This window comes from Salmo salar, chromosome ssa18 (assembly GCF_905237065.1).
Source record: "Salmo salar chromosome ssa18, Ssal_v3.1, whole genome shotgun sequence".
Lineage (NCBI taxonomy): Eukaryota > Metazoa > Chordata > Actinopteri > Salmoniformes > Salmonidae > Salmo > Salmo salar.
This window is the reverse complement of record NC_059459.1, coordinates 67,265,605-67,289,838: the sequence shown is the minus strand read 5'-3', so window position 1 is coordinate 67,289,838 and position 24,234 is coordinate 67,265,605. Positions and strand designations below refer to the sequence as shown.

At 41.2% G+C, this 24,234-nt stretch overlaps 1 protein-coding gene across 1 annotated transcript in view; it reads right to left on the bottom strand.

Moving 5' to 3' along the window:
* Window positions 1-18,943, bottom strand: part of LOC106577784 (basement membrane-specific heparan sulfate proteoglycan core protein-like) — a 34,401-nt gene extending 15,458 nt beyond the window's left edge. The window contains 19 exon segments of the mRNA XM_045700592.1: window positions 10,646-10,708; window positions 10,808-10,882; window positions 11,007-11,069; window positions 11,186-11,257; window positions 12,221-12,271; window positions 12,397-12,533; window positions 12,613-12,637; window positions 12,756-12,872; window positions 13,606-13,851; window positions 14,026-14,304; window positions 14,401-14,721; window positions 14,813-15,085; window positions 15,292-15,564; window positions 15,655-15,912; window positions 16,092-16,376; window positions 16,592-16,852; window positions 17,028-17,288; window positions 18,576-18,620; window positions 18,764-18,943. Coding sequence (XP_045556548.1) covers window positions 10,646-10,708; window positions 10,808-10,882; window positions 11,007-11,069; window positions 11,186-11,257; window positions 12,221-12,271; window positions 12,397-12,533; window positions 12,613-12,637; window positions 12,756-12,872; window positions 13,606-13,851; window positions 14,026-14,304; window positions 14,401-14,721; window positions 14,813-15,085; window positions 15,292-15,564; window positions 15,655-15,912; window positions 16,092-16,376; window positions 16,592-16,852; window positions 17,028-17,288; window positions 18,576-18,620; window positions 18,764-18,794 — 3,136 coding nt within the window. The 5' untranslated portion in view covers window positions 18,795-18,943.
* Window positions 18,944-24,234: the final 5,291 nt, after the last annotated feature.

The following is a 24,234-nucleotide window of genomic DNA, read 5'->3' as shown; positions in this document are numbered from 1 at the left end:
AAAGAGTGACATTGAAAGGTTCTGTCATTATGAAATGTATTATTATTAGAAATGATTTGATGATATATTATGTTATATACAGTATTATATTAGGATTCTGGAAATAATGTATTATCTGCTGGCTCTCTTTAACCATCTATCATGAACGATACTGAGAGCATTTTATAAGCATCCAAAGTCCCTGTGTTGCCCTGTGTAAGATGATGGACACACACAGTAATTACAGCCAGGTAGAATCCTACCTACAGTAAATACTACAGGCCATGTTGTAACGCCCTGGCCATAGAGAGGGTTTTTTCCTCTGTTTTTGGTTAGGCCAGGGTGTGACATGGGTGGGCGTTCTATGTTCATTTTTCTATGTTTTTGTATTTCTTTGTTTTGGGCCGTGTGTGGCTCCCAATCAGGCACAGCTGAAGTTCGTGTTGCTGATTGGGAGTCACACATAAGGAGCCTGTTTTTCCTTTGGGTTTTGTGGGGGATTGTTTCTGTTTAGAGTGTTTCCTAACAGGACTGTTTTGCTGTTGTGTTTTGTTCATTTTTGTAGTGTTCTCTTTGTTCAAATTCAATTTCAAGATGAACACTAACTCCGCTGCACCTTGGTCTACTCTCTCTTCCGACAGCCGTTACAGATGTTTGAATGAGCATGACACGCCAATTGTCTTGGTACTGCCTTTAGAGATGGTATCAGTATGACTGCAGTACATTGACAGGGTTGCTAAATGACCACATATGCAAATGAAGTTATAGTGTACCACATCAAATAAAGCCCAGGGGAAAATAGGAACTGAATATGAGTTTTGTATTGCACCTCACCACACCCCTTTCTCAGCATTCTCCTGGGACGTGTGTATGTGTGAAAGCTTTCGGGCGTGTGTAATCCTTAATTTGAGCTGCATCCTGCCGGAACAGAATCCGGCACCTCTCCGTTTTGGACTGTTTCGTTCCGGGACCTATTTGGACGGATCCGGTTCCTCCCGTGGCATGAATGTTTTTTTCTTCACATTTTTGCACAATGTAAAAATTATAATAAAACCCATCAAAGTTAATCCCCTCCCTCCACACTACAGTAGTGTTGCATCCACAAAGCATGTTTGAATATTGTATATGCTATCACTGTATATCAGGAAGTGTATATCAGGAAAGACATGTTTTTTTCTTGAACAGGAAAAAGTCCTGGCCCTAAGGGCAACTTAGTCTTATGAGCGTGGTGAAGTGCGTTGGAAAGTCATTTTGTACTTCTCATTTTTTGTTTGCCCCGATTTGAACCCGATCAAATATCTCTGGAGAGTCCTGAAAATAGCTGTGCAGCAACGCTCCCCATCCAACCTGACAGAGCTTGCGAGGATCTGCCTGAGAAGAATGGGAGAAACTCCCAAAATACAGGTGGGCCAAGCTTTTAGCATCATACCCAAGAAGACTTAAGGCTATGTCATAGACTCTCAAAGTTCCAAAATGGGGTAAAGATGGCAGCCATATTGTTCAGGGAGAAATCCAAACCAGTCTAATTGGAATGAATGACAGAAGAGGCTAAATCCTAATTTTACTTATGCAGGAAAATAAAAGTAAGGCATGTAAGATATCAGAAATTGTGTCAACCTAAATAATTGTCAAATAATTCAAAATATACTTTATATGGGTTTTATACCAATTGTCTGTATAAATAGCCTCTAAAATATACAGACTATCCAAAACATTAAGAACACCTGCTCTTTCCATGACATTGACTGACCAGGTGAATCCAAGTGAAAGCTATGATCCCTCACTGAAGTAATTGGTTAAATCCACTTCAAATCAGTGAAGATGAAGGGTTGAAGACAGGTTAAATAAGGTTGGTTCAGTCTTGACATAATTGAGCCATGGATTGAGGTGAACAGGCAAGACAAAAGATTTAAGTGCCTTTGAATAGGGTATAGTAGTACTGTAGATGCCAGGCGTGTCAAGAACTGCAATGTTGCTAGGTTTTTCACACTCAACAGTTTCCTGTGTGTATCAAGAGTGGTCCACCTCCCAAAGGACATCCAGCCAATTTGACACAACTGTGGGAAGCATTGGTCAACATGGGCCAGCATCCCTGAGGAATGCTTACAACACTTTGTGGAGTCCATGTCCCAACGAATTGAGTCTGTTCTGAGAGAAAAAGGGGGGACGGGGGGTGCAACTCAACATGAGGAAGGTGTTCCTAATGTTTAGTATACTCAGTATATGTGAACAGACTATAAATATCTACATTTGTGTATTGTTGGAAAGCTGTCAAGTTATTATTACACAATGTCAGTACATGTTGCATTTCAAACTTTTCTAAGTCCTATTGTCAACTGATTTCATCCAGTGTATGGCTGTGGATTGCATTGTTTGAATGGAATGTTGACATATTAGCAGTTGATTCGATTTTTTTATCATTCCTCTAAAACTGTCTGGCTAGCTAGCTAACAAACATACAGTGCAGATAACGTTTTTCAAATCCATTATTATACACAATATCTTATCACAGAACTGGCGAACCATGATTGAGCAACTCCCTAACTAAAATGGCTGACATTATCGCATCATAAGGTTCATGTCCATTCTAGTATTTTAATTCCTAATTCTATGGCAGTGACACTATGACCTCTGTCTGTCTGTCTGTCTGTCTGTCTGTCTGTCTGTCTGTCTGTCTGTCTGTCTGTCTGTCTGTCTGTCTGTCTGTCTGTCTGTCTGTCTGTCTGTCTGTCTGTCTGTCTGTCTGTCTGTCTGACCACATAGGTCTAAACACATAGACACATAACCCCCCTAACTGGAACAGTGATCTTACCAACCATGCAGGTAAATATCAGAGTCAGACAACCACTAATGTCATGAATCACCTTGACCTTGTCTGTATGATGAGGAGGCAATATGTAAGAACTGTTAGTCATGCATAGGTAGGTAGGTTAGCACTTGGAATTCAACACAGTATTGGAAACATTCAATATTGTTACCATGTTTTAAATCACATTCTGACTTATGAGTCTGGCCTTTGTTTACTTGGAAGACCCCTTTGCAATCATAGGTGTGAATGTCCACATTTACATTTTTCAGTTTATTAAAAACAGTGAAGACATTTATGTGTTGGTTGTAGAACTACAGAAGTATAATGTTAAAGTATAGTGAGAGGTCCTTTCTGTCTTAGATGAGGGGGTTATTAAATGTTGCACATCACTCTATTTTTATCAGAGAAAGCATGTCATATTTCTCAAGTTCTTGATATGTATTTCTGTTAGTATTTCCTGATGTTACATTTTACATTTTTACATTTAAGTCATTTAGCAGACGCTCTTATCCAGAGCGACTGACAAATTGGTGCATTCACCTTATGATATCCAGTGGAACAACCACTTTACAATAGTACATATATATCTTTTTTGGGGGGGGTTTGAAGGGTTACTATATCCTATCCTAGGTATTCCTTAAAGAGGTGGGGTTTCAGGTGTCTCCGGAAGGTGGTGATTGGCTCCGCTGTCCTGGCGTCGTGAGGGAGCTTGTTCCACCGTAGGGGTGCCAGAGCAGCGAACAGTTTTGACTGGGCTGAGCGGGAACTGTGCCCAGCAGGCCAGAGGTGGATGAATGCAGTGCCCTTGTTTGGGTGTAGGTCCTGATCAGAGCCTGAAGGTACGGAGGTGCCGTTCCCCTCACAGCTCCGTAGGCAAGCACCATGGTCTTGTAGCGGATGCGAGCTTCAACTGGAAGCCAGTGGAGAGAGCGGAGGAGAGGGGTGACGTGAGAGAACTTGGGAAGGTTGAACACCAGACGGGCTGCGGCGTTCTGGATGAGTTGTAGGGGTTTAATGGCACAGGCAGGGAGCCCAGCCAACAGCGAGTTGCAGTAATCCAGACGGGAGATGACAAGTGCCTGGATTAGGACCTGCGCCGCTTCCTGTGTGAGGCAGGGTCGTAGTCTGCGAATGTTGTAGAGCATGAACCTACATGATCGGGTCACCGCCTTGATGTTAGTGGAGAACGACAGGGTGTTGTCCAGGGTCACGCCAAGGTTCTTAGCACTCTGGGAGGAGGACACAATGGAGTTGTCAACTGTGATGGCGAGATCATGGAACGGGCAGTCCTTCCCCGGGAGGAAGAGCAGCTCCGTCTTGCCGAGGTTCAGCTTGAGGTGGTGATCCGTCATCCACACTGATATGTCTGCCAGACATGCAGAGATGCGATTCGCCACCTGGTTATCAGAAGGGGGAAATGAGAAGATTAATTGTGTGTCGTCTGCATAGCAATGATAGGAGAGGCCATGTGAGGATTTGACAGAGCCAAGTGACTTGGTGTATAGCGAGAATAGGAGAGGGCCTAGAACAGAGCCCTGGGGGACACCAGTGGTGAGAGCACGTGGTGCGGAGACAGATTCTCGCCACGCCACCTGGTAGGAGCAACCTGTCAGGTAGGACGCAATCCAAGCGTGGGCCGCGCCGGAGATGCCAAACTCGGAGAGGGTGGAGAGGAGAATCTGATGGTTCACAGTATCAAAGGCAGCAGATAGGTCTAAAAGGATGAGAGCAGAGGAGAGAGAGTTAGCTTTAGCAGTGCGGAGAGCCTCCGTGACACAGAGAAGAGCAGTCTCAGTTGAATGACCAGTCTTGAAACCTGACTGATTTGGATCAAGAAGGTCATTCTGAAAGAGATAGCAAGAGAGCTGGCCAAGGACGGCACGTTCAAGAGTTTTGGAGAGAAAAGAAAGAAGGGATACTGGTCTGTAGTTGTGGACATCGGAGGGGTCGAGTGTAGGTTTTTTCAGAAGGGGTGCAACTCTCGCTCTCTTGAAGACGGAAGGGACGTAGCCAGCGGTCAAGGATGAGTTGATGAGCGAGGTGAGGTAAGGGAGAAGGTCTCCGGAAATGGTCTGGAGAAGAGAGGAGGGAGGAAAATATAGAGAGGAGGGAGTGAAAGGATGCCAGGTCCGCAGGGAGGTGAGTTTTCCTCCATTTCCGCTTGGCTGCCCACAGCCCTGTTCTGTGAGCTCGCAATGAGTCGTCGAGCCACGGAGCAGGAGGGGAGGACCGAGCCGGCCTGGAGGATAGGGGACATAGAGAGTCAAAGGATGCAGAAAGGGAGGAAAGGAGGGTTGAGGAGGCAGAATCAGGAGATAGGTTGGAGAAGGTTTGAGCAGGTGGAAGAGATGATAGGATGGAAGAGGAGATAGTAGCGGGAGAGAGAGAGCGAAGGTTGCAACGAAGCAATACCATCCGAGTAGGGGCAGAGTGAGAAGTGTTGGATGAGAGCGAGAGGGAAAAGGATACAAGGTAGTGGTCGGAGACTTGGAGGGGAGTTGCAATGAGATTAGTGGAAGAACATCATCTAGTAAAGATGAGGTCAAGCGTATTGCCTGCCTTGTGAGTAGGGGGGGAAGGTGAGAGGGTGAGGTCAAAAGAGGAGAGGAGTGGAAAGAAGGAGGCAGAGAGGAATGAGTCAAAGGTAAACGTGGGGAGGTTAAAGTCACCCAGAACTGTGAGAGGTGAGCCATCCTCAGGAAAGGAACTTATCAAGGCGTCAAGCTTATTGATGAACTCTCCAAGGGAACCTGGAGGGCGATAAATGATAAGGATGTTAAGCTTGAAAGGGCTGGTAACTGTGACAGCATGGAATTCAAAGGAGGTGATAGACAGATGGGTCAGGGGAGAAAGAGAGAATGTCCACTTGGGAGAGATGAGGATTCCAGTGCCACCACCCCGCTGGCCAGATGCTCTCGGGGTATGCGAGAACACGTGGGTAGACGAGGAGAGAGCAGTAGGAGTAGCAGTGTTATCTGTGGTAATCCATGTTTCCGTCAGCGCCAAGAAGTCGAGGGACTGGAGGGTAGCATAGGCTGAGATGAACTCTGCCTTGTTGGCCGCAGATCGGCAGTTCCAGAGGCTGCCGGAGACCTGGAACAACACGTGGGTCGTGCGCGCTGGGACCACCAGGTTAGAGTGGCAGCGGCCACGCGGTGTGAAGCGTTTGTATGGCCTGTGCAGATGGGAGAGAACAGGGATAGACAGACACATAGTTGACAGGCTACAGAAGAGGCTACGCTAATGCAAAGGAGATTGGAATGACAAGTGGACTACACGTCTCGAATGTTCAGAAAGTTAAGCTTACGTAGCAAAAATCTTGACTAAAATGACTAAAATGATACAGTACCGCTGGCTGATGAAGTAGGCTAGCTAGCAGTGGCTGCGTTGTTGACTTTGAAAGTGTAGCTGGCTAGGTAACCTCGATAGTTTCAGTACTACACCTTTATCATGATACAATGGCAACTATGTAGCTAGCTAACATAACACTAATCAAGACGTTCCTTTGTAATGTATTTAGTTTCTACAATGCTGCTCGTCGGTAATAGTTGGCTAGGTTTGGAAAAATGGCGTCGCGGGGGACGAAAATAGCTGGCTAACTAACCTCGATAATTACTCTAAACTACACAATTATCAAACTATGACAAAGACAAGTATAGCTGAACTATAACTGATCAACCTAAAGTAGTAGTTTGGAGAGTTCTATTGTATTGCATTATACTGTATTGTATTCCATTATATTATCAGGGGTATTAGTTGTGTAGTCAGTGTCAAATGTAATACCTGAAATTTCATTATAGAGTTTTGCTGTCAACAATGTAGTTTAATTAAACGCTGAAATGTTGTCTTCCTAACACTTTTCCTGTAATGTTGCCCAACAACTCTATTAGGCTGAAAGGAGGGCTGAACAAAGTAGGTTGGTTGTATGGAACAGTTGACCATGAGGACAATATCTGTTTACTGTAACAAAGCATTCATTCTATCTGGTGGATAAAAAAATTAAAGTTTAATAAAAAAGCATGATGCAAAGATATTGTAAAAGTACAGATCATTAGAAGCGAACATGTATATGTGACATTCATATAGAAAATATGTTATTCTATCATCTGAATGACAGAAATAATGAATCAATGATAATACATTTCAGTACATTTACAACCCAACAATTCAATACACAATACAAAGCAGATAGAATTACTGTAGCTGTTTATAAGATCTATCATCATTACACCATATCATTTATTTAAGCTGTTACAGTAATACACAATACAAAGCAGATAGAATTACTGTAGCTGTTTATAAGATCTATCATTACACCATATCATTTATTTAAGCTTTTACAGTAATACACACGGTTAAATGTAATATATTGGTTGTATTTATCTGATAAATTAAAATAACATACAAATCCTTAATGTACAAGGTGTTATTGTGTGTGTGTGTGTGTCCCTCACAGAAAAAACACATGAGAATGTAAAGTGAAATCACGTTTTCACATGTGCAGTTTCTGTCATCACATGTTGCTTCATATGTTGTCACATGTTATCACACTAACTTCACATAAGATCACGTTATCACATTAACTTAACATAAGATCACATGTGATCACATTAACCTAACATAAGATCACAAGTGCTTTTGGAATACTGCACATGTTCACTTGTAAAAATGAATGTGTTTTTTCTGTATTTGTGTGTTCGTGGGCATGTGTGTGTGTACGTGCGCGTTTTTATTTGTGTGTGTGTGTGAGCATGCCTGCATGTGTGTGTGCTTGCGTGCGTTGAGCATGCATAACCCATGTTCCCAGATTGATCCTGCTTCTCCTCTGATGGTGTGTCCCTCCGTCTCCCTCAAGGACCTGTAACATATCACCACACAAAGTTATTTATCCCTCCATCTCCCTCAAGGACCTGTAACATATCACCACACAAAGTTATTTATCCCTCCATCTCCCTCAAGGACCTGTAACATATCACCACACAAAGTTATTTATCCCTCCATCTCCCTCAAGACCTGTAACATATCACCACAAAGTTATTTATCCCTCCATCTCCCTCAAGGACCTGTAACATATCACCACACAAAGTTATTTATCCCTCCATCTCCCTCAAGGACCTGTAATATAACACCACACAAAGTTAATTATCCCTCAAGGACCTGTAACATATCACCACACAAAGTTATTTATCCCTCCATCTCCCTCAAAGACCTGTAACATATCACCACACAATGTTATTTATCCCTCCATCTCCCTCAAGGACCTGTAACATATCACCACACAAAGTTATTTATCCCTCCATCTCCCTCAAGGACCTGTAACATATCACCACACAAAGTTATTTATCCCTCCATCTCCTTCAAGGACCTGTAACATATCACCACACAAAGATATTTATCCCTCCATCTCCCTCAAAGACCTGTAACATATCACTACACAAAGTTATTTATCCCTCCATCTCCCTCAAGGACCTGTAACATTTCACCACACAAAATTATTTATCCCTCCATCTCCTTCAAGGACCTGTAACATATCACCACACAAAGTTATTTATCCCTCCATCTCCCTCAAAGACCTGTAACATATCACCACACAAAGTTATTTATCCCTCCATCTCCCTCAAAGACCTATAACATATCACCACACAAAGTTATTTATCCCTCAAGGACCTGTAACATATCACCACACAAAGTTATTTATCCCTCCATCTCCCTCAAAGACCTGTAACATATCACCACACAAAGTTATTTATCCCTCCATCTACCTCAAGGACCTGTAACATTTCACCACACAAAGTTATTTATCGCTCCATCTCCCTGAAGGACCTGTAACATATCACCACACAAAGTTATTTATCCCTCCATCTCCCTCAAGGACCTGTAACATATCACCACACACAGTTATTTATCCCTCCATCTCCCTCAAGGACCTGTAACATATCACCACACAAAGTTATTTATCCCTCCATCTCCCTCAAGGACCTGTAACATATCACCACACAAAGTTATTTATCCCTCCATCTCCCTCAAGGACCGGTAACATATCACCACACACAGTTATTTATCCCTCCTTCTCCCTCATGGACCTGTAACATATCACCACACAAAGTTATTTATACCTCCATCTCCCTCAAAGACCTGTAACAAATCACCACACAAAGTTATTTATCCCTCCATCTCCCTCAAGGACCTGTAACATATCACCACACAAAGTTATTTATCCCTCCATCTCCCTCAAGGACCTGTAACATATCACCACACAAAGTTATTTATCCCTCCATCTCCCTCAAGGACCTGTAACATATCACCACACAAAGTTATTTATCCCTCCATCTCCCTCAAAGACCTGTAACATATCACCACACAAAGTTATTTATCCCTCAAGGACCTGTAACATATCACCACACACTGTTATTTATCCCTCCATCTACCTCAAGGACCTGTAACATATCACCACACAAAGTTATTTATCCCTCCATCTCCCTCAAGGACCTGTAACATATCACCACACAAAGTTATTTATCCCTCCATCTCCCTCAAGGACCTGTAACATTTCACCACACAAAGTTATTTATCCCTCCATCTCCTTCAAGGACCTGTAACATATCAACACACAACATGTTTTAGTGCATGCAGTCAAACAAAGTCCTAAGAATAAAACAGAGAATAAAACAGAGATATACTGTATCTATTGACAGTATATACCATGTATATACCATGTATTAGAAACATGTTGTTTTACTACAAACCTCTGTTGTTCAGCCTATGTTGTATTACTTTCATGTGCAAACTTCAAAGAAAAACATCAGTAATTTAAAGATCCAATGCAGCCATTTTCATCTCAATATCAAATCATTTCTGGGTAACAATTAAGTACCAACCTGTGATTGTTTTCAATTAAAATGGTCAAAAATAAACAAAAAGCTTCTTTGGAAAGGGTCATTTCTCAAGCAAGAATTTTCTAGGACTCTCTGGAAGTGGTCTGAGTGGGGAGGGGAAAACTGAAAATTAGCTGTTATTGGCAGAGCTGTTCGGAACTCTTTCTTATTGGTGTTTAACACATTTTGGACATGGTGATGTCACCATGGAAGGCCAAACCTCCATCCCACCAAAACAGGTGGAAATTTCTATTGGTCTTTTCAAAACAGCTCTTAAACTAAAAGGGCATTATCATAAACTAAATGGGCCTATCGCGTGAACACGTGACTTTTGAGGCACTGGAAGGGATGATGCTACTCGAGACACGAGGAGAACTGAGACGGACATTATAGTTGTTGAACTTACAACTTTTCCATTTGAAGGGATTATGGATTGCATTTAGCAAAGAGACTGTTGTTCAATTTCACTTACCTCTTACAAGTGTACAGAAAGTCTTGTTAAATATCTATAGAATTTACCTGAATTGACCTGCTGCTGTGTGGAGAACTTTGTCACGGTAGCTTACCTTGTCAGATCAGGAGCTGTTTTGCTGCTTGCTAGGTCCAACAGTGTCAGTGACTGAGTTTTAAGAGTACACTCTCTGTACCCGGGGTTATATTATCTTTATTCCTATATTGTAATTGATTGTGTGGTATTTGTGTAACTGCAAATGTTTTAATCAAAATATATTCACGTTAAATTGCATTCTGTGTGTGTTTGTATTTTCAATGAGTCATTAATTTTGTAGTGTCAGAAACATTCTGAAAACAGTAATATAAGCCTTTATGTATCTATTAGTAATATCCCTAGCCTCTTGTTTCCTCTAGTGAGTCAATATCATAAAGGTTTATACACTGAGATGTACTTTTCACCATTATTCCCTTGCTGATCTATCCAAGTCTATGGTGAGAGGGTTACATATTAGTATCAATAGCATCTTACCTGGGGTTGTGTCTGGCTTCAGTTGAGAATAGACTGAATCTGCCTCTGGTGGGGTTGTTGTTTCTGTAGGGAGTGAGGACAAAATACATAGATATTCAATATGGGGTCAGAGGTGTGAGGTTCTGATAGGGGGAATATGGAGGGAGGGATGTCCAGTCTTACCTCGCTTCTTCTTGGCTTTGGTCTTCTTTTGGAGGTCAACCTCAGCATAGGTCACATCAACAGGTCCAGCTGCTGCTGACAATGGACATTTCCAGTCAATAAATAAAGAAATTAGCTTATTGCATATTCTGCCTCTTCAAAAAAAAATCTCAAATTGTGAATTTATTGACTAACTGCCAACTTGTAGAATGGGTCTTACCTGTGACTTTCCCTGTCTTCACCTCAGAGTAGACTGGACTTTCTTTTGGATCAGCTGGCTTTTCTGAGGAGGAGGAAGATGGGCTGAAGTTTTGTAGATTTGGTTTTATTTTCAAATATGTAAATGTTGCAACTTTCATACACTGCACATTATTAATTGATGTCACAGTTGAAAGTCACCTTTCTTTTTCTTGTCCAACTTTTTGAGTTGAATCTGGGCGTATGTCACATGACTTGGTCCTGCAGCAGCATCTGAAACAGACAGGTAATACACTAATATCTCTACTTAGGACTCTATTCAGTCTGTATTGATGAAGGGTTACAGATTGACTGACAGAAATGTAAAGGTCATTTCTGATTGAGCCGACATATACAGCGTTTACCTTGAATGTCGTCTCCACTAATGTGGGAACATTGCCTTTAAATTTAAATCACACTGAAACGCTGAACTTCCACGATACGGACTGAATACAGCCCTTAGTCTTAGTGTGTTAGTTATATTAAACACATGGAGAACAGCAGCAGTAACTCTATACTGTATTCATATTAAACACATGGAGAACAGCAGCAGTAACTCTATACTGTATTCATATTAAACACATGAAGAACAGCAGCAGTAACTATACTGTAGTCATATTAACCACATGAAGAACAGCAGCAGTAGCTCTATACTGTATTCATATTAAACACATGAAGAACAGCAGCAGTAACTCTATACTGTATTCATATTAAACACATGAAGAACAGCAGCAGTAACTCTATACTGTATTCATATTAAACACATGAAGAACAGCAGCAGTAACTCTATTCTGTATTCATATTAAACACATGAAGAACAGCAGCAGTAACTCTATACTGTATTCATATTAAACACATGAAGAACAGCAGCAGTAACTCTATACTGTATTCATATTAAACACATGAAGAACAGCAGCAGTAACTCTATACTGTATTCATATTAAACACATGAAGAACAGCAGCAGTAACTCTATACTGTATTCATATTAAACACATGAAGAACAGCAGCAGTAACTCTATACTGTATTCATATTAAACACATGAAGAACAGCAGCAGTAACTCTATACTGTATTCATATTAAACACATGAAGAACAGCAGCAGTAACTCTATACTGTATTCATATTAAACACATGAAGAACAGCAGCAGTAACTCTATACTGTATTCATATTAAACGTAACATACACAATACAGTACCATTAACATTGTTGTCTGAGGGATTGATCGTATCATAGATGTGAGCACCACCTGTTGGTCAAAGTAGAGAGAGACAGGTTGGTTAGGTTGGTTATCCCTCAGCTTGTCGAGGGACAGAGAGTACAGTAACATGTTGATAATAAAGTGGATGTTCATGAGTTAGTGTATGAGGTTACATAGAGAGGAGTGGTAGAGGTCTGGGTTGAGAAACCGACCATGCTGCAGAAGTGTATACCCAGCATCAGGAGCCTGGCCCTGGGTAGATCCTTGGTCCTGTTGGGGGTCCTGGTTGGTGCTCTGGGGCTGGGGGTGCCTAGAGGGAGAGATATACTCATGAAGGACTAAGATGATATGTTACTGAATTAACATAGTTGAGAGACAGGTGTACTCACAAGAATATTCTGTTAAAACAGGAACCTGTAATGAGAAATGCATACGATTATATCGGGTCATTGCTGTTTTGAACTATTGTAATTACACATTTTTCTAACTAAACATGAACTAAAACGTTTAATGATTAATAATAAAATCTCACCTTTGGTGTTTTTAAATCTCCCCAGCAGGATGAGGAGAATGACCAGTAGAACACCAGCAACAACCAGACCCACAACCACTCCTACTAGGACTGATGTAGAGGATCCAGGAGATACGACTGGAGAGAGAACAGCACAACACCATCAGACTCTGAACAAAAATATAAACTCGACATGCAACAATTCAATGTTTTTACTGAGTTACAGTTCATATAAGTACATCAGTCAATTGAAAAATAATATTAGGCTCTAATCTATGGATTTTACTGACTGGGCAGGGGTGCAGCCATGGGTTGGCCTGGGAGGGCATAGGCCCACCTACTGGGGAGCCAGGCCCAGTCAATCAGAATGAGTTTTCCCCCTGAAAGTGCGTTATTAAATACAGAACCCCCCCCCCCTCAGATTACCGGATGTGGAGGTCCTGGACTGGCGTGGTTACACTTGGTCTGTGGTTGTGAGGTAATAATCTGTGTAATAATCATGCTGTTTTATCAGCTTCTTGATAAGCCACACCTGTCAGGTGGATGGATTATCTTGGCAAAGGAGAAATGCTCACTAACAGGGATGTAAACACATTTCTTCACTAAATTTGAGAGAAATAGGCTTTTTGTGCATATGGAACATTTCTGGGATCTTTTATTTCAGCTCATTAAACATGGGACCAACACTTTACATGTTGCGTTTATATTTTAGTCAAATAGGTGTATAGACCAGACTGTATCTTTTGCTAATTTAGTTGAGAGGTCATATTTTCTATGGGAATACAAATCCAAACTTATGTTAACATCAACACTAAAATCACTATCACACAGATGAGGAAAAGGTAACTTGAGATCATAATCGTTTTCTCACCTCTCACTGTCATCCAGCTCTCTGGTGATTCTCCCTTGTCAGGGGATTTGCATTTGTAGAATCCTTCATCTGACTTGGATACTGCAGGGATGGTCATCTCTCCTGTGGTCTCATTCTTGATGAGTACTCCATCTTTGTAGAAATCAGTCTTGATGTTTGAGCTGGTTGTCCAGTATTTGCAGGTCAGAGTCACAGAGTCTCCTTCAGTCATGGGATGGACAGGGCTCTCCAGGATCACATCACCAGCTGTTTAACATAATATATAAATAATACTGTAAATCTGAATACTGGAGTCATCACCCTCAAAATATTATGATCTTGTATTTTATAAGAGATGCAATTCAGTTACAGAATTGAACAACATATCATACATTGAAATGTTGTTGTTTTTTGTGTGTGAATGTTGTACAATAGACGTACCATGCACTGTGATGTTGACAGCATTACTGTACTCTCCTGATCCAGACTCACACCAGAACACTCCACTGAACCATGTGTATGTGAACCTGATGGTACATGTGGACCCTGTTATTGATCCCCAGTTAGAGACACACCCTGACTCTACTCCCCTCTCTGTGTATCTCTTCAGTCTCCATCCAGTAGAGTTCCCCTTCTCCTCACAGCTCAGGGAGAGAGACTTTGATGTAAAGTGTTGAGTTGTGTTGGGACTTATTCTGAGAGACACTGAAGGCTGCAGATCTGAAACAAAGAGACAGAGTCAAACCTTCAGTGATATCATGATATATATTACACACCCGAGTGGGAACTTAAATATGATTCAATGCAGTTAGTTACCTCCTGACCAGAGAAACTGAGGTTCACTGTAGAGTGTGTTATAGACTGGGTCTCCTCTCCCAGCTCTACACACATATCCTCCTGTGGGAGTAGGACCAGCAGGGATCAGAGTGTAGGAGTCTTCAGTAGTCCCATCGTCAGATAGGGGCTGTAGAGAGTAAGACTTGTCTGATAGGGAGGGTAAACCAGCTCTGTAGGGAACAGTCCTGTACCAGGAGAACCTCCAGCCTGTAGACATCTTGTCAACTTCACAGCTCAGAGTCACTGAGTCTCCAGGGTTCAGCCACTGAGGAGAGACACTCAGGACAGCCTTGGGTTTATCTGTTATGAAGGAAAAGCTGGTTTCAAACTTTTAATATAAAAAAATATTCTAGACAACCATCATGACTAGTATAGGCTTAAATAGACTTACCAGACACAGTCAGTTGTACAGCATCACTGGTATTGGAGAGTTTGTTTCCCTTTACACCCTCACAGGTATATGAATCACTGTTAGACCTGTAGACAGGACTGATTCTGTACTCAGGCTTTGTGTTAAAGGGGATCACTAACTGACTATTCTTATACCATCTGTAGTTCCAGTCAGGGTCTCCTCCTCCCTGTATGTCACATCTCATAGTGACAATCTCTCCACTGAATATCTGGGTCCAGTTGGGTTGAAGGGTCAGAACAGCAACAGGTCTCTCTGCACAGACAGAACACAGACAACTAACTGAACAAAGTTGCACAATTATACATGTATTTTTTTATTAATAGTTCTACTCATGAATATAGCTTCAAGTTAGCTACAGTTGTTGGGATACAGTAAGCAGACAAAATATTATACCCTAAATTACCTTTCTATCAATGTAAAATAGCATCTTATTTATCATTACACCGTTTTAGACTCACCAGTAACATGTATCTGGACTGGGTCACTGTACAGGGTGTAGTAGACTGGGTCTCCTCTCCCAGCTCTGCACCAGTACTGTCCTCCATCAGAGACACTGACCCTGCTGAGTGTGTAGGAGTATCCAGAGGTTGTGGTTACTGGTGTAGAGTCTGGTCTGTGTCTGTACCAGTAAAACTTCCATCCAGAAAACTCTACAGTACAGCTCAGTGTCAAACTGTCTCCTGTGAATACGTCCTCCTTGTCTGAAGTCAGTGTAGTCGACGGCTGATAATCTGTTGGTATTGCAATAGGTTTGAGTGTAAAGATCCAGTGTCCTGATACAGTACGACAAGTTAGTGATGGAGCGTCAATAGTGAACTCACCAGTGACTCTGATGGGGAGGAAAGCACTGAGTTGAGACCTCTGAGGCCGACCTGTCCTCCCCCCAACACATCTGTACTGACCAGCCTGGTTAGACAGAGTAGTGATGGTTTTATCAGGCGTACTGGATTTGAGGTTGTAGCCTATAAACCAGCTGTACGTCCAGTCTGTGGACATTGATATGTCACACTGCATGCTGACTGTCTCTCCAGAGTAGAGGAGACCCTGAGGAGAGATACTCACTGAGGCCGTGGGCAGAGCTGTAGAAACACAGTTAAATATTAAGACATATGTAGTCAGAGAACCAATCTTTCCAGATGATGATCTTACTTCAGTAGGTAATACAGTAACTAAATATTAACACACTGACAATGTCTATTTGATTGACTCAATATAAATAGTGTTTGACACACAAGAGAGACACAACAAAGTAACTCACCATTCACAGTGAGGGTAATAACATTACTTGGTTGTGAAGATGTGGGTCTGGATCTTCTCTCTCCCTGACACCAGTAGAGACCCTGGTCAGACTCAGTAACTCTACTGATGGTGAGGTTGTCTCCTGTTATAGTGTGTCTGACAGACTGAGGTACTACATTATCATTCCTGTCTTTGTACCACTGATAGTTCCAGATACTGTCAGACTCTACTGAACACGTCAGAGTAACTGTCTCTCCAGGGAACACAGGGTTTGGCTCTACAGTCAGTGTAGGTTCAGGCAGAGCTGAGTAAATTCAGAGCAGAATATTAAAACATCTGCATATATGCTTGGTGATTGAAAATAATTGACCTGTTGCTGTAAAGTTTTGATAAAATATATTTTCCGTAGGGTGTATGTTGACTCGATTTATTTAGAATTTACAGTATGCATGTCTGTATTCAGTAAGATTAACCCACATTGGCTCAGACTTGAGAATGTCAAGATTGAAAATAGCTCACCAGTGACGATGATGGGGAGAGACGAGCTGAGATTTGACCACTGGGGCCGCATTGTCCTTGTCCCCCAACACTGGTACTGACCAGCTTGGTCAGGGAGAGAGATGGTGATGGTTTCACTGGTCTGACTGGAAAGCTGTTGGCTGTTTATGTACCAGTGGTATGTCCAGTCTGTGTAGTCTGGTATGTCACACTGCAGAGTGACTGTATCTCCAGAGTAGAGGAGACCCTGAGGAGAGATTCTCACTGAGGCCGTGGGCAGAGCTGTTGAAAGACAATGCAGTTAGTTGTTGATTCATACATAAGATGAGAACAGTTATTGTGGAATCTTGCTACCATGGTACTGATTCAAAAAGGTTATCATTGGGAATAAATGCATTTGGAGTTTGTACATAAGGCCTCTTTTTACTCTTTGTCAATGATTTAGTCTCAAGCTCACCAGTGAGCTGGATAGAGAGGGCTCTGCTGAGTTGAGACTTCTGGGGCTGATCTCTCCTGGTCCCCCAACACTGGTACTGACCAGCATGGTCAGGGAGAGAGATGGTGAGGGTTTTATCATGTGTACTGTAACCTGGTTGGTTGTTTATGTACCAGTAGTACATCCAGTCTGTGTAGTCTGGTATGTCACACTGAAGAGTGACTGTATCTCCAGAGTAGAGGAGACCCTGAGGAGAGACACTCACTGAGGCTCTGGGCAGAGCTGTGGAAACACAAACAAAATATATGCAATATACACTGCGTGTACAAAACATGATGAACTTTCCATGACATAGACTGACCAGGTAAATCAGGTAAATCCATCCATGTCACCTGTTAAATCCACTTCAATCAGTGTAGATGAAGGAGAGAAGACAAGTTAAAGAAGGATTCTTAATCCTTCAGACAATTGAGACATGGATTGTGTATGTGTGCCATTCAGAGGGTGAATGGGTGAGACAAAAGATTGAAGTGCCTTTGAATGAGGTATGGTAGCAGGTGCCAGGAGCACCGGTTTGCGCCAAGAACTTCAACGCTCCTGGGGTTTTCACACTCAACAGATTCACGTGTGTATCAAGAATGGTCCACCACTCTAAGGACATCCAGCCAACTTGACACACCTATGGGAAGCATTGGAATCGACATGGGGCAGTATCCCTGTTGAACACTTTTGACACCTCATAAAGTCCATGCCCTGACGAATTGAGACTCTTTCGAGGGCAAAAAGTGGACGGTTGCAACTCAATATTAGAAAGGTGTTCTTAATGTTTTTTTACACTCACTGTAAATTATTATAGTTACCCATGGAGAGGTTTACATGATTAGTTAGACTTACCAGAAATGGTCAATTGTTCAGCATCACTGTTTCAGAGCGCTTGATTCCCTTCACACCCTGACAGGTATATGAACCACTGTTAGACGTGTAGACAGGACTGATTCTGTACTCTGGATTTTTATTAGAGTAGACTAACTTCCTGTTATTATGCCACTCATACTGCCAGTCAGAGTCTCCTCCCCCCTGTATGTTACATCTCATAGTGACAGTATCTCCTCTGAATATCTGGGTCCAGTTAGGTTGGAGGGTGGATTTTCACATGACAAAATTGCCACATTTTTTCCAACTTAAAGGAAAGGTTCACCCATTTTGAATGTTATAATGTTTTTGTGCATCTCTAAATGATGTTCTATTGATTCCCTGGGTCTTTTCATGTTTTCATTTGTATCTGAGTTGTTGGAGTTCAAACAGACAGAAATACAACTGGTATGACGTATCATACTGGCTCCAATACAGGCTTTAGTCTACCTGCATAAACACAACCATCATACCACAATTACCTATCAGTCAAGTAAAACATGTACATAAACTATGTTTCATACCTCTTTACAGATCATACATACACAACTGAATCACCTTTTCTCATAACATTAATGAACGTGAGGAAGGAAAAGCAGAGACAAAGATGATGAAACATAAAGAGACGGAGGTTTGATCAAATAAATGAATATCTACCATCATCTTCACCACAGTGTCCACAGTAGATGAGGATACTCAGCACTTCAACAAAGACAAAGAAAGTCATTACAGTACAGAAGTAATACAGAAGTGTATACTACTATAGTAATAGAGTAGTAATATTAATATTAGTGCATTGTGCTCATAGACAAACACACAAACACTAATACAACGTCAGTACTTACAGAGCAGCACACAGAGCAATGTGTTGTCCATTCTGTCCCACTGACAAGTGACTTTCTCTACAACTACAGTTCTTCTGACAAACCCCTCTACTTCCTATATGATGACAGTCTGTTTAGATCACACCTCTTCACCGTCACACAGAAAACAGAGAGAAAATTATTGAGAAACGTACAAAGAAAAAAAAGAGTAGCGGTTGATGGCGTGTTAAATATCTGACCAACTTCTTCTTATGGTTGGCTACATGACCTCACACTGGTTACTTCCTCATTATTGGATTAAGGGAGAATGGAAGGAGAAAAGAGATCTGAGATGAGATCAGAACTTGTGGTTTGATATCAGTATGTGCAGATGTTAGTTCATTTTTACACCCACCATGCACAGATAGATGCCTCCCCTCAAACCTTTGCTATGGTGACTACTGGTATCCCAGCTAGCCTCAGCTTCAGCTATCCCCTCCATACACACATACACTATTTCTATAGGAGGAGCATGTGTCAGAACCACAGTCAGCTAGCTGACTCTTCTCAGGGGTTTGGTGGTTGACTTGTTCATTAGTCAGATGATTCTGAGGGACACTTTTAGTTAGATACTGTCTACATAGATATGTCTTTGTTATTGTGTTGTTTATGGTTGTGTTTCAATTTGTTTGTTTATGTGATGTGTGTCAGTGTGTCAATTGTTCATTTATTGTGAACACGTGTCTGTGTTTTTTGTTGAATATAGCACATAATATAAACATTTAGTTATTGTATCAGTTTTTTTGTATTTTGTCTTCAAATAAAAACAAGTATGTGTCATTTGCATAAATACACCAGGTATATTAGTAAATATGACTAAAGTAACATAAAGTGGAGGAACATGGCTGCCACCAGTAAACACTTGCTCTGTCTACCCTACCTGCACTCATCTGCGTTGTCTGGACTGCCTCTTTAATTATTGTTGTTGTCAAGTTCACTTCATAATTCAACAAGTGTGTCAATAGCAGGATCCCCTCAGATAAAAAATCAACAGGCTTGTCTCTATATTACACCTATCTATACATACTTTACATTGTTTGTGAGGTCAGACATACTATCACTATAATGTGATCAATCTGGGCATTTTCCAATATGGATAAATAATCAGGTACATTTTTAAGGTTTTAGTCTAAGCTGCATTAAGCACCAATTTCTGTTCAACAAAGGGTTTCGGCAAAGCAAAAAAGTCAAATTGTAGCTCTGAAAGAGCCTTGTCAACAGAAGGGGCAACAGAATATACAACAGTACTGTCCAAATATAAATGGAGGTTACAATTTCTTACAGACAATATAAACTAATATGGTCATTGGTCACATAGCAACAACATAACCCCTCAGTGTACTGGGTCTGCCCTCTTATTCCTTCCTCTCTCTATCTCATCATAATAGTACAGACATGGAACACTTCTGTATGGGTTCATATCAGTAGAAGACAATCTGAATGTGGTTTACAGTAGACTGACTGCACTGTGGTGCATAGAGATTTTGTTAGAGAGTGTTGCTTTGCATAATTATAAATGAATAGGAATTTTCAAGTAGAAAATGCATTGTTTCAACTCGGCAATACAGACAGTAAAATGAATATGCCCTTACATCAAATGTTATTTAAAATCAATACAATGATGTAGGAAATGATCACTTTTTATTTTATATATGAAAATTAATACAAAATACAACCTACCTTCTCCATTACACTTACATAGTGGAACACTCATCTGGCTCCTATAACAACTACTGTAAAAATACAACAATTAATAGACTTACATAGACAGTATATATGTATATAGAAATATGCATTCATTTAGTTAATAACAAACTATACATGTTACAAATTAGTTATAATAGGTTCGGCCAATCAAGTATAACCAAGCCACTCCTCAGTAAAAGGCATATGACAGCCCACTTGGAGTTTGCATAAGGCACCTAAAGGACTCTCAGACCATGAGAAACAAGGTTCTCTGGTCTGATGAAACCAAGAATGAACTCTTTGTCCTGAAAGGCAAGCATCACGTCTGGAGGAAACCTGCCACCATCCATACGGTGACTTGAATTGAACATCCTATCATGCATACAGTATGCAAAACATGTTAGTTGCAATAAACATAACATCCAAGGTGATGTTGACAGCATTACTGTACTCTCCTGATCCAGACTCACACCAGAACACTCCACTGTCCCATGTGTACGTACGTGTAGCTGATGGTACATGTGGACCCTGTTATTGATCCCCAGTTAGAGACACACCCTGACTCTACTCCTCTCTCTGTGTATCTCATCAGTCTCCATCCAGTAGAGTTCCCCTTCTCCTCACAGCTCAGTGAGAGAGACTTTGATCTAAAGTGTTGGGTTGTGTTGGGACTTATTCTGAGAGACACTGAAGGCTGCAGATCTGAAACAAAGAGACAGAGTCAAACCTTCAGTGATATAATGATATATATTACACACCCGAGTGGGAACTTAAATATGATTCAATGCAGTTAGTTACCTCCTGACCAGAGAAACTGAGGTTCACTGTAGAGTGTGTTATAGACTGGGTCTCCTCTCCCAGCTCTACACACATATCCTCCTGTGGGAGTAGGACCAGCAGGGATCAGAGTGTAGGAGTCTTCAGTAGTCACATTGTCAGATAGGGGCTGTAGAGAGTAAGACTTGTCTGATAGGGAGGGTAACCCAGCTCTGTAGGGAACAGTCCTGTACCAGGAGAACCTCCAGCCTGTAGACGTCTTGTCAACTTCACAGCTCAGAGTCACTGAGTCTCCAGGGTTCAGCCACTGAGGAGAGATACTCAGGACAGGTTGTGGCTGATCTGTCATTAGGCAGTTGACAGGTTAAAAACTTCTAATCTAAGAAAATATTCTAGTTGCCCATGGAGATGTTTACATCATTCGATAGACTTACCAGACAAAGTCAGTTGTACAGCATCACTGTTATTGGAGATCTTGTTTCCCAGTTATATGATCCACTGTTAGACATGTAGACAGGACTGATTCTGTACTCAGGCTTTGTGTTAAAGGGGATCACTAACTGACTATTCTTATACCATCTGTAGTTCCAGTCAGAGTCTCCTCCCCCCTGTATGTCACTCACTGTCGCTTTGGAAAGAGCTGTGAGAGAAGAGAATCAAATGAATCAGATGATGTGAACATTATTTGATACACATGATGTCGATTCATTTCCAACAGTTTAGCTGTTTTTGTAGAGTTTTGATTAAAGTACATTTTAGGTGTACATACAGTTGCAGCCAAATATATTGGCACCCTTGCACTTTTCTTAAATAATTCCCTATTTCTTCTAAAATAAGTTGATATTTACTGTCAGTATAGCTGGGCAGGGCTGAGAAAAAATAGATTTGCAGATTAGACACATGCTATACATTACTTAAACTGGATACGAGTAGCTATTTCAAATTACTCTTTAAAGAAAAGTTATCTGAGAATTTGTCATGTTCAGTTAGTGAACCATTTGTGTGGTTGTATCGGGTTAGAGTGATGAAATGCAGAAAGCACTTAAACACAGACAGAGAGACGGAGAGGGAGAACGAGAGAGAAAAAGAGAAATAGAGAGAGCGAGAAAGATAGAGGGAGAGTTAAAGAGGGAGAAAAACAGAGAGAACTGACTAAATTACATTGAGAGACTGAGAACAGGAAATGAGCTAGAAGACCAATACTATACAATTTTATTGAATCTAAAAAATATATTTGGTAAAAAACTACACAATGTCTATAGATTTCTAATGTTTCTCAGGCTCATGCAACAACCGAATTAGAAGCTGCAGTGACCAACAACTCCATTCCTATGTAACACAGTATTACCAAACAAAGTCATCATCTGATGCCATATGTATTGTGCATGGTTGACATACTTCATATTCTATAAATGAAACAAATTCTCATCCAATAAAGGAAATGTGCTCGATTCTGAGCACCAGCGCTTCCTCTGGACTGGACCCCTACAGTTCCTGTGGCTGTGACACAAATGGGTCTTTGTCAGGATTAGAAAGCTACAGATCCTTAAAGAGAAACAGAAAGAATTTGCATCTGATGTCATTTTCATCTTGACTCAACTTCCTCTTTCTGTAAAAGGAGCAGACACAGCAACACTGTGGTCTTATTGTTGGTGGAAGACAGATCTAACAAAACTAAAGTAATGATCTGAGGAAGGAGCATTGATGATAAAATTATATTTGTGCGAAAGGCAACATTGCATTGACCATACCAGGTCATGTTTACATTTTCAGTAGAATCTTTATTAATGTCAGTAGGAGAGGTGGAGAGGTGTCAAAGGGTTGACTTCATGGTTTAGGAGCTATTTAGAAGTTAGCTGTGTGTGAAGATTCTTGCGTTACAAGGCATGTCTGTCAACTGTTCAGAGGAATAACACAGGAAATGAGTTGTCAGACTGCAGTGGAGGCTCCTCAGAGGAGGAAGGGGAGGACAATCCTCCTCTGTGAATTTCATAAAAATACATATTTTAAAACATTTAAAAAGTCATCCTTTTTAGATCAAACTATAGTAAATATATTCAGGTCACCAAATAATTGTTTAAAACACACTGTTTTGCAATGAAGGTCTACAGCAGCCTCAACAGCACTGTGTAGGCAGCACCATGGTGTAGCCAGAGGACAGCTAGCTTCTGTCGTCTTCTGGGTACATTGACTTCAATACAAAACCTAGGAGGCTCATCATTCTCACCCCATTCTATAGACTTACAGTGTAATTATGACAACTTCTGGAGGATGTTCTCCAACCTATCAGAGTCCTTGCAACATGAACTGACATGTTGCCCACCCAATCAAAGGATCAGAGAATTAATCTAGTACTGAAAGCATAAGCTACAGCTAGCTAGCACTGCAGTGCATAACATGTGGTGAGTAGTTGACTCAAAGAGAGAGAAAGACAATAGTTGAACAGTTTTGAACAAATTCATTTCTTCCAAAATTAAGGAGAAGCAAGAGCGAGAAAATTAGTTACAAAAATTCACGTTCACTTTCCCTTACTTAGCCAGCAAATGCAGCTAGGTAGTTTAGCCTACTGAAACACCCTGCTCAAACAGAGGGAGGTTATATTAGCTAGCTGGCTATGACTATCCAACACAAAACTGGAACTCTTCCAAGTCAAGATTTGCTTTTGGTTTTACTAATTTATTGCCACCGGGGCCAGCTGGTGTAATCGCTAAACTGCTTAGTGACTGTACACTGTAACGTTACTGCATGATTGAAGCAGGTTTACTAACGCTTTAGTTCTATTAGCTATGTTGACTATGACGTTACTTTAGCTATTATCATTACAACGATGTAGGCTGTGTGTAGCGGTTATGGCATGGTTTGGCTTGGAACGTTTTTTTTGCCTGGACAAGAGAAAAGGTGAGAGGAGGAGAGCTCATTGATGCAAGAAGGAATACAATGTGGCTGCTATGAAAGTGACCCATGTTTACACGTGATCAGGTGTGTATTCA